The sequence below is a fragment of the Xenopus tropicalis genome, chromosome 1, assembly GCF_000004195.4.
Source record: "Xenopus tropicalis strain Nigerian chromosome 1, UCB_Xtro_10.0, whole genome shotgun sequence".
NCBI lineage: Eukaryota > Metazoa > Chordata > Amphibia > Anura > Pipidae > Xenopus > Xenopus tropicalis.
Genome location: NC_030677.2, coordinates 170,644,022 through 170,655,355, shown reverse-complemented (window position 1 = coordinate 170,655,355; position 11,334 = coordinate 170,644,022). Strand labels below are relative to the sequence as shown.

Sequence of the window (11,334 nt, the reverse complement as noted above, 5' to 3'; positions counted from 1 at the left end):
AGAAATGTGTAAAGATTCTTTATCTGGTACTCTTTTTCTGGGCATCTTTTTTTAAGGTGTAACAGGAAAATATCTATGGCCAGCACTGAACCTGCATTTAAAAGGTGCCCCTTGCCTCTTTCCCAGCCCACCACTCTCCTCCTGTCTGTATCCCCAATGCAGCTTCAAGAACAGAGCATTTGTGATTGATGTCGGGCTGGGGGACAGGGTAAAGTACTGATAGGTTTTAAGGAGAGATATAAATATTGCTTCAGCTTTGCCCCCCAAGTCCAATGTCAATTGCAACTTCCCTGTTTTGTTGTCCAAATAATCCTGTAAATGTTTGTCTTAAAAGTAATTTTACTCTTTTGTTATCTTGCCAGTATCTTCTCCAATGGATGAAGGTGACAAACAATCAAAGCGTTTTCGAATTTCTACCAAAATTCAGCCAAAGGAGAACTCATCTCATTTTGAATCGCCTGTAGTTGATCAAGGGTCTTCCATATTTCGGGAAAAATATATCCCTCCTGAGCTTAGTATCTGGGATTATTTTATAGCAAAGGTAACATTATATTCATTCATTTAAAAAAAAAAACAAAAAACTTGCTGTTTAGCAATAGACTTCTTTTTCCCATCCAAGCATCTGTATTGATGGACATATGTTTGATGGAGTGGCAAGGTCAATATGGGTGCTGTGTTTGTATAGGGAAGGTGATGGTACACTCATTCCACCAATTAACACAGCTCCATCTTTGTTAGGTAATGTGTTATTCAGTATAAGCTGGGATTTACAGTATATTCAGCCCACTAAGGAATTATTGTGGCTGCAGCTGACCCATGGACTCCCTACAATTCTTGCCATAATATTATTGTCTCACTATAGTCAGGCCAAACTTGGATGCATTGGATTATTTACCCACTTTACCCTGAGAAAGTACAAACTGGACAGAACAGGCTGAACTTACTTGGAGGCAGCTAAAAGCCTTTCATTTTAGTGGACAAGAAAACCCTAACTCATTGGGGGATGTCAATATGTTATACACCTAAGATTTTTAATGTTCAATGATTGATTGCAAGCACAATAGATTGTAACACTCAACATATATTATTATTATTTATTTATAAAGCGCCAACATATTCCACAGCGCTGTACAATAAGTGGGATGGCTAAAGGTGGCCATACAATGGCTAGTCCTCTACATTATTTAATCTGACCAAATAACAGGTTACAAAACCAATGACCAAACGCCTGGACGTCTATTCTGTTGAATGGAAAGAGGAGCTACAGTATGGTATGATTTTTTTTTTATGCTGACCATAATATATGCCCAAATGATCAACATCAGCTAAATTGCCAGTCAGATGTTTACACAAGAATATCCTGCTTTTATTATATAATATTACAGCATTAACTCCATACAAATCTAATCCTACTGCATCTACGATGTCCACACTGAGATTAACATAATTTTTTAATGTGGTGTCCTTTTTGTAGCTTGGTAGGTGTTTTATGAATAAAGTTCTACATAATTTGGTTGGAAATACATACAATCTCAGCACAGTTGCTTTTGCCAAACTTTACACCATTTTATAAACCAAAGACCAAGTATTAACCATTCTCTTTTTTTTTTTTTTTTGTTTTTTTGTTAGCCCTTTCCCCCTCTGTCACAAAATAGACTTGAATATGATTCCGATGAGAGCCAAGGAAGTGACGAAGAAGAAGAGGATGATGATGATGATGTATCGTTATCAGATGTCCAGCTCCAGGAGCATTCCAATGCAAATTCATATAGGTACAGTAAAGCCAGCATATCAGTGTATTATTTAACTCCATATATATCTCATAAGATGGCAACACACACTATTCTGACACATTTCTCACTACAGTGTGTGGAAGTCTCTGTTGCTGGCTCTAAAAACAAATGACTTGGGTAATTAACCTACAGTTCAGTAGGAACAAACATACATATATTTAGAAAGTTTAGACCCAACCTTACACAGTTGATTGAACAAAGCAAAAAAAATTCTATCCAAAAACAAAAATAAGGAAAAAATGAAATAAACCGACTTACTGTATTTAATTTGTGTCCCCATATGAGGATTTGCTCTAAACAAAATGTGTGTTTCACTTGCAGCTGGGCTTTAATGCGACTAGCAATGGTACAGTTTGTACTCCAGAACTTAAAGAATTTTTACCCCTTGGCTGGTCATGAACTTTCAGGTAATTTCTAAATAAGTTAAATAATGGAAGCCTTGAAATGATCCCATGTAAGGAAAAAAATAAGTCATTTAGTTCTTGAATATTGATTCAATTACACATAAAAATGTAATATTTGTGTGTCTCATAAGATGCATCTTACATTTTAATTTACAGTATATCCCACGGGAACACCTTATGTTACCATACATTGTGCATTGTGTTACAGAGTGCTTTCATGTCAGGTGTACATCCATGTTTGCAGTTAGCTGTTACAGTACACACAAAAACACATGGAAAGGTGACTCTCTGTGCCTGTACAATAAGTCGGGGAGGCTCAGTTTATTAATGCATTTCATTCAAATTTTTGCTTTCTGTTTTGCAGACCTTCCTGTAAATTCTCCCCTTTGCCATGCTGTTGTGAAGACTTTACAGAGATGGGAGCAAGTATTGTTGAGACGACTTGAAATGTATGATGGCCCTCCACCAGATTACATTAACATACCTGCCTTGGAGGAGGCTGTGTCAGCTGGCCCTGCTATATTACGCCACAAGGCACTGCTGGAGCCAACTAATACACCTTTCAAGTTAGTATTTTTTTACTTTAGTGCTTGACAATGTTTGTCAACCTGTATATGGATATAATTCTGTGTCAGACTTCGCTGTTTGCAGTGTAATACACATGTATTGTAAATGTTATACTAGATTGGTTTCCCCACTTAATAACTGAGCTGAACGAATAACAGAACATAATACAATATATTGCTACGTATGTATTTGTGGTATTAAGAGGTCTTCTTCAACATAAAAATACTGAAGAGCAGCCCAAATATATTTGTGTGCTTTGTATGTCATATAATTACTCCCTGTTAAATGGGTAATGTAAACAATTAGATGCTCACTTCTGTAATTCATAAGGTTATTAGAAGTATCAAGGAGTTCCTTGGCCATATACAAGCATAAGACAATAAAACTCAGAGATTACTTGTAGTGGTCTAACTATAGGTAGGGCACATGTTACCCTCTTGTAACCTACAAAATATTAAAGTAATGACACTTGTGCACAACTCCTAGTTGTTCTGCAAGTTTCATTGCCCAAAGATTTATGCCCTCCTTACCCTCGACATCTTATAAGCACCCCTTCAGCTCCTTCATTATCATGCACTTCCCCTGATAGCTAACTGGATATCTTTTTATGCTGTTGTGACACACACAGTTTTCTCTAACAGTGGAAAAACACATGCAGATAATACTTTGCTCACATGTGCACCATTCCTGTCACTGCTTACACATACAGGGCGGTAGTGGCTGTGTCAGTGTTTGCTTTGCCAACATTTTACCATCTATTGTGAAAGTGCTGCGTATGACATTGTATTTCTGCCTCAGCCTATTTGATCTTATCTTTTTATAAAAAACTCCTAACTTTCTTATATAATATGGTTTGTGTTGTATGCTTTCAAACAGTATTCTCACTTTAACAAGCTTTTATACATCAGATCAAAGCATTCAAGTGCATTGCCTGTAAAGAGACTCTGGCAATACCTGGTAAAACAAGAGGGCATCCAAGAAACATTTATAAGAAACATATTTGCGAAAAAAAGATCACCGACTGAGGTAAGTGTGTCTGTCCATGTTATGCCAGTAGCTTGACAGTATATTATTGTGCTCTTTATATTGTGCTTATTCCATAGTGCAGAATTCCCTTGTGGCAGTACCTTTCTGTTTGCAGAATGTGGGGTCCAGTGGAGACAAATTTTAAAGCAGTGTGTAAAGTGGATCTGACGTGCCAATTATATGCAGAGTCTTGTTTTGCCATTTCACTTATTATTTTTAGGCTTTGTGTGCACCTTTTAGATTGTAAGCTCTTTTGGATAAGCTTTACCTTTTGCATCAGTTATTGACTGCTTTGTATGTAAATCTTTATGGTTAATGTATATACCAGTTTGTTGTGCAGTGCTGTGGAATACATTGCTGCTGATGATTATAATAATAATGTTTATTACTTATGAGTGATAACTGGAGGAACCATTTCAACCCATCTCCATTTGACAAAGCTATTGACACTCTAAATTCTGTTATGAGCAGTAATCTCCCCTGTAGCCCTGTTGACACTTTGCACATTGTTAATCAGAGCTCCAGCAGAAAGTATAGTGCAATATCTGCTGAAAAATGCACCACCAGGGGTAATTCTTTAGGAGCACCCACATTACTGTATTCTGCTTCTTTGACCTTTGCTGTAGCCCCATTCCAGTTGCTCAAGCTCAGTAGAAAAAAACAACTTCATTCTACTGCACATGTTCGCCCCTTTAATTTAGTAGATGAAGATGATGATAGTGGCATGGCACTCCTACAGTAGTACTGGGGTACTTTTTCAGCTAACAGGAGCAGTTGCCGGGTCTCAGTTGTCGGGTCTCAGGTAAGCAATTAAAATCACTGGGTGGTGCGTAACATTTTAGCACTCTTATACCTTTCCTTCTATATTCTTTGGAATCATCCAAAGAATAAACTGCAGAGACTATCCCCGCTTGCAGGTCCATGCCAGAAACCATGTGCATAACCCAATGGACAAATGAAAAACTGAGTTTTATTTGAGACCTAAGTGTCTTTGGTATCTCATTCACTTTGTAAGTACACAGGAAATAACAACTATTGGCTGATCTCTTTAGTTAGTTGTCCTGAGTAATTGATTGTCCTTAATTACACAAATCTAAATTTGCAGCATTTTAACCAGATTTGTTTAATTTTGTTCTCCAGACTGAAACAGACACTGGCTATACAGGGAGCAGAGCAAGAATAATTCATAAAGAGTCTGACATTATCACAGCCTTTGCAGTTAATAAGGTAAGTATATGTAATTGCCAATTTGCAGTTATATGCAATAACCTATGCTGTTCACAAGGCTTACATTTTTTTGTGTTATTCTGTGATGTGTAAGGCTAATGCCACACAGGGCAGATTCCCAGCTGCGGATCAGCACAGGCCAAAAATCCCCCCCAATGCTTCAAAAATCTGATTATTGTGCCTGCACTTGGAGCCATTGCGTTGCTAAATTGTGCCTGGCGCAAATGGGTCTCATTTGTAGTTTTGTGTCGAATTCTGATCAGTCTGCCTCCGGGGTCCAGGCAACACCAAAAGCTTTTTTGAATTTAGAGCAGAATCTGCCCCATGTGGCACTGCTCTTATACTGTTTGACATTATATCAGTACAGCAAAAATGAAATGGGTCAGACATAGTTAGGTTTGTTTTTTATAAATCATATTTAATATTTGAAGTATAGTAGAGTGTGTACACAAATCTAAACTAGTGTATAAACTGCTAAGCTATATTCTATTCCTACTGTTACTGTGGGATGTAATAGCAAATATAAAGAGTAAACATCATGTGCATAACGCAGGTGCCGCCTTATTAAAACACTATCAAAAGCCATGGTGTAGATATAAACAGTTCATTGCTAACACACCCCCAGGGTGCATTTTTTAAGGTTACTAGGATACTAAATTACAGGGCTGGTGAAATAGATGACCCCATGGTATAAGGAAGTCTCACCACTGCCTCCAAAATAAAAACACTGCTTTCACATGAGGATCACAACTTGTTATGTTTTGAATATCAAGTTGTGTCTGATTGGCTGAGTGATCCTGGCTTATATGTATTTTATGTATATGCATTTTCAGGTTTTTTTTTTTTTAATTAGCTTATATTTTAGTAGCTGTCTGGTTTCTAGGGTCTTATTTACCCTAGCAAGTGGTTTGAATGAGAGACAGGAAAGGAAATAGGAGAGGGCCCCAACAGAAAGCCAAGTAATAATATGTAAACTGTAGGCTTGCAGTTTTTTTTTTTGTTACCAGAAATCAGTAATTAAAAAAAACTTTAAAACTCGGTACCAATTGAAAAGTTTTTTATAATGGGATTCTGTTATATACTAAAAGTGACCTAGCCTTCAGTTAATAGCATAAACATCCCTTTATTTGAGTAAAATAAAACTTGGGACCTTTGCAGTGTAGTGTGTATAACTTTAGAAAACAATGTTACAATAATTTAACATTAGTTGAAATTCTATAGTCTTCTGCTTTTTAAGTGAGCAAAAATCTCAATTTTTATTGGCATATATATTTAAGGGCAGGAAATAGACGGGCAGCAATACAGGAAATAGTTTACTGTAAATCTGTGCTTTGGCCAGTGTTGCTCCAGATGTTGGATTTCAGCATAGACGAGTCTTAGTAAAATTTAAAACTGGAAAATAAATGATCATTTCTAAATCCCATTTGGCACGTGTAGGGACTCATTGGCTGCCCGTGGAATTTATTGGCAAGATTACTTTTGTGATCTGATTATCTAGCCTGTGAGCCAATAGGCAATTACTTGCCATCTGACACCTCTGTTAGTTTACTAAACAATGATGTGACATTTTGTCTTTCTTTATCCCTCATTAGGCTAACAGAAACTGCATTGCAATAGCTTCAAGCCATGACATACAGGAACTGGATGTTTCTGCAATCTTGGCCACCCAGATTTATTCCTGGATTGATGATGAGTTTGAAACTGAAAATAAAGGGTATATATTTCTCTGACATCAGTATCTTTGTTCCTACAGTATATGCACAAACAGTAATGAAAACAGACTCTATGTATATTTATATGTTTTATTTCATTTTTTTTATTAAAGGAGAATGCAAGTCAAAATTTAAAAAGCATACTGCCCAATAGTCCTCCTATTGTTTAGTAAAAACGCCACACTTTTGGCTCACCTAATCAAATATTTACTCAGTCACACTTACTTCACATTTTCTAAAACAGGCAGCCACCTCTAAAAAGGTATTCTCCCTTCCTTTCCCTCCTTGCTTCATACTGCACATGTGTTTCATTCCCTCCCCTCCCCCTCCCCTCTGCCAGATCCGCTTCTGATTGGCTGGTGGGCATGTGTAGCTCAGAACAGGAGACAGGATCAAGTTACACACATGCTCAGAGAATAGGAAGGCTGCCGCTGGCACCTACAGGAAGGGGAGAGAGATTTCAGTGATGTCACTGTAGTCTTCACACTGCTGTAGGCTGCCAGCACCATATCTCAGAGAAGCAAGCAGGGATCTGGGAATTTAGATATTCAGTACTTAAAAAGATGCCTTTAGACTTACTTTTAATTTATATTAACCTTTCATTGTCCTTTAACATTTTGGCTTATATTGTAAAAAATAAATTGTGCTAATTTGCACCAGGGATGTAGCCTGCAGCCACTAGAATTCCCCTTAATTATTCTCAGTGCTAATTCCATATTTGATTACCTATGTTCCTGATCTAGGGCAGACTTGTAATGTTTTACTGTATCACTGTTTTTTCTTTTACTGTAAAAATAATTTTAATGCAGTAGCATTTTGTTTCTTGTTTACAAATTCATCTTCATGGTGTCTTTAGGGCTGATGATTTTCTGGTTGTACACACCCGTGATGATTTATCAGCAGTGCAGGGTACGACACCGTACACCCACAGCAATCCTGGCACTCCCATCAATATGCCCTGGCTTGGGGGCGTTCAGACTGGAAGGGGAGCATCTGTGGTAGGTAGCTGATAGCACTATTGCCCTATGTATATAACACAAGCACAAGGCCAAAAACCTTCAGTGGGTATAATATATTCTGCCTCCATCAATAAAATGTGTTCAGGCGCGACCATATCACAGGTTTGACATACACAGGCAAATACACACATTTAAAAAAATATATACCAGTACTTCAATGCTGTAAAAATCAGGGCTTTTTTTTTTTTATCTTTCTTTGTCATTGATTCTTTCCTGCATAATTAAGATGTGCAGAGCACTTTCATAGGGTACTGACAAACCAACTGAGCTGTGATGGTATCCTAAATTGAAAGGCAAGAATTTGGCTCAGAGAAAGTTAAATGGCATCTGTGGCAGACTGGGGACATGTTGTGGGCCACAGGCATGTGCCCTATGGCTCACCAGTAAGTAAAAGGGGAGCCCATTGATATTGTGCCTTAGTGTGATCCTAGGGAGAAAAATGATGGGTATTTGCTGTTAAAAAGTAGAGTGAATTAATGTGCATTTGGATAAAGCAGAAATGAAAGGTATGGAGGCACACCGTGCTACTAAATGCTGTTGGTGCATGCTGTGGGTCACTAAGCAATTTGATGCTTTTGGTGACTATGACATATAAAGTTATGTGTAACACACCACGGTTTGTCTTATTAAAGTATTAAATTGAAGTTTAACACTGATCAGGTGACCTTCAAGCTATTTTTGCATTAGTTCTAGCAACTATAAAAAAATATTATTAAGTACGGTATGTATAGGGTTTTAATGCATATATAGATAGCCAGAAATCATCTTCTTAATGTTATTGACTTACAGTATATTCACCTCCCCTTTTTAAGCACTGGGTACTTAGTACTGAATGAAGATATACCCAGACCTCTTTCTTATCCAAAATATATGTGAAATTGTTATTAAAGGAAACCCTTTTTGCGCTGGCTTATTGTGTATTGATCTTAAACTGCTGTCTGCTTTACTCTTAACAGATGATAAAGAAGCCTATCAATAATGTCCGAAGGATGGCATCTCACCCAACCCTACCCTACTGTAAGTTGCACCTCCATATGCATCCCTTAGCTAGGCATTGAATTAACTGAATTACTCAAGTCATGATTTAATTTCCAATTTACCACTGAAAAGTATAATTACAGCGCTATTGTTCCTGAGTATATAAATTAGACTGGACTTTAAGAAGGGCCCTCCTATAGCTTTAGCTTGACTAGGGATCAGCTCAAATGTTTTGCAACCTCTGCTTTATAGAACAGCAATATAATTTAAAAACATTGGAGTTGTAGGTTGTACACAACATAAAGATGTAGCTGTGCTCAAATGCCACCTATATGCAAAACATTTCCTTTTCCTCCACAGTTGCATCTACACCACCCTAACCCACATATTCTATCCCAGTCTCACCCACTGGTTGTGTTTTTGATACACTCTTGACACTGCTGCATCCAGCATTCAATTGATACATTGCATAGACCACACATTTTAATCCAGGCTATATTTGCACTTTAAATAGGCATCGATAGTGTTGGTATAAAAACAAGATAGTCCAAGTTAAAAAGCAAAGCAAAACTATACATTTAATATATAGCTTCATTTGTGTTTTATTTGTATTGATATTGCTATAGATCTAACTGGTGCTCAAGATGGCAGTGTGAGAATGTTTGAATGGGGCCATTCTCAGCAGATAACATGCTTCCGATCTGGTGGAAATTCTAGAGTGACTCGGATACGATTCAACCACCAGGGGAATAAGGTAAGGACTCTTTGATCTGCTGAGAAGGAATTGGTCTGGGGCTAAAAACTAAAGGTCAGCAGTTTTGTAAAGTAATTGTTGCAACCTCAAAGAAAAAAATAAAGGTGCCCATACACAGGCTGATAAAATTTTAGGGATGTTTTGAATACAAAAAAAAAAAAAAAATTTTAGGGATGCACCGAACCCCTGAACCCACCCAGAAGGATTCGGGCGAATCCCAATCCGAATCCTAATTAGCATATGCTGATTAGGATCGGAAGGGGCTAAAAATCTGGGCGCGGCAAAAGTTTTTTTTTTTCACTGCCGATTTAACCCTTTCTGAATTCTAATTAGCATATCTTACTTAGCATTCGCCCCAAACCGAATCCTTAAAAAAAAAAAAAAAAAGCCGCGATTCAGTGCATCCCTATAAAATTTGCTGATTCTGTTTCAGACTAAGTTGGCAGCTTATTAGTCTGTTTATGGGGTGCTCAAGAGGGTCCTAGCCCATTGTAATTGGCCTGATATTGATTGAGCAGGTCTGAAAATCCCATCTGACAAGGACCACATTAACCCGCACTGTACTTTTTTAATAAGCTCATATGTTCTGATAGCACACCTGATATGCCGCCACAGTCCTCTAATATAATACAAGGTGCTCAAACCAACTTTCCTTGCAGTCATTTGCATTGCATTCACTTAAATGGGAAAACACCAGGGCTGTAGCCTTAGGCTTAAGCAGCCCCAGAATTAGCACTGAATGGCACCAACTTGTGCCAGTAGATTATCAGCAGATTTCATCTTATCCAAGTGAAACTCCCCTGCTGGTGAATGAAAAGGGCTGTGAGTTAGGGTTGCACATTTTAATCACTACAGCTTTACCTGGGAACTGGAACTGTAGACCATCGCAAGCAATATATATATTCATTATAAACAACATACCAGATCAAGGAGCAATGCATTTTTTAGTTCCCCCCCCCAAAAAAAAGAATATTCATGTGTTTGTGCTTCAGCATAGGTGAATTGTACATTAAAGGGAAATGGTCACTGATATAACTGTAGCAGATCCTTTCTTTTTATAAATAGGTTGGGATATTTTAGTCTTTAGACCTATAGAGCTATAAATGATTTCTTCCTCAGTGCAACAGCCTAACCATTCTGTGTGTGACTTGTGCGGGGACCAGGCAGACAGAGCAGGCGAGATCTGTCAGTGCCTCACAGTATTAATATGTTGGCTGCAGCCAGAAAGACATCTCAGCTTGGGGAAATTACAAATTATTTATTTTATAAATAAGAACAAATTGAAAAACTGTGAAAAAGACTGATTAATTACCCACTGCAGTTTAATGGAATCCTTAGAATCATCATGGTGCCTCTTAAGGGAATGTCAGAATTTTGATGGATGGACATTTCCCTCAAGGCTCAAGTTTTATCCCAAGTGACATACTTTGTGGATCATTTGCACATATATAATATATACAAGTAATCGCATTACACTGACATCACCCCCACCCCCTCCAAAATTATTTTTTTTAAAAAAAGCAACCTATTGTCAATCTTTGTTTTATGCTCAGTTCTTTGCTTTGCTTTGCAGTTCGGAATTCTTGATGCTGATGGGCATATCAGTCTGTATCAGACAAACTGGAAATACAGTGCAGCTACAGGGGCCCCACCCAAACCATACCTGGTAAGTGCATTTCCATTCACTTTCTTTACGTTGTAGGTACTAAATGGATATTTCATTAAAAGGCATTTTTTTTTCTTGATGTCCCCAGACATGGCAGTGCCATAACAAGACTGCCAACGACTTTGTTTTCATCAGTTCCTCATCTTTAATAGCGACGGCAGGACAGTCAAATGATAATAGGTATGCTG

The 11,334-nt window shown here is 37.7% G+C and overlaps 1 protein-coding gene across 2 annotated transcripts in view; it reads left to right on the top strand.

Annotated features, from left to right (window-relative positions):
• dmxl1 (Dmx-like 1) overlaps positions 1-11,334 on the top strand; it is a 78,863-nt gene that overhangs the window by 62,318 nt on the left and 5,211 nt on the right. For both annotated transcript variants that reach the window (XM_018090697.2, XM_002931732.5), the window contains exons 29-40: positions 363-541; positions 1,630-1,772; positions 2,115-2,200; positions 2,562-2,763; positions 3,673-3,790; positions 4,931-5,017; positions 6,610-6,731; positions 7,586-7,727; positions 8,705-8,765; positions 9,353-9,480; positions 11,054-11,146; positions 11,235-11,326. In XM_018090697.2, the coding sequence (XP_017946186.2) occupies positions 363-541; positions 1,630-1,772; positions 2,115-2,200; positions 2,562-2,763; positions 3,673-3,790; positions 4,931-5,017; positions 6,610-6,731; positions 7,586-7,727; positions 8,705-8,765; positions 9,353-9,480; positions 11,054-11,146; positions 11,235-11,326 (1,453 nt within the window). The remainder of the gene's footprint in view (positions 1-362; positions 542-1,629; positions 1,773-2,114; positions 2,201-2,561; positions 2,764-3,672; positions 3,791-4,930; positions 5,018-6,609; positions 6,732-7,585; positions 7,728-8,704; positions 8,766-9,352; positions 9,481-11,053; positions 11,147-11,234; positions 11,327-11,334) is intronic.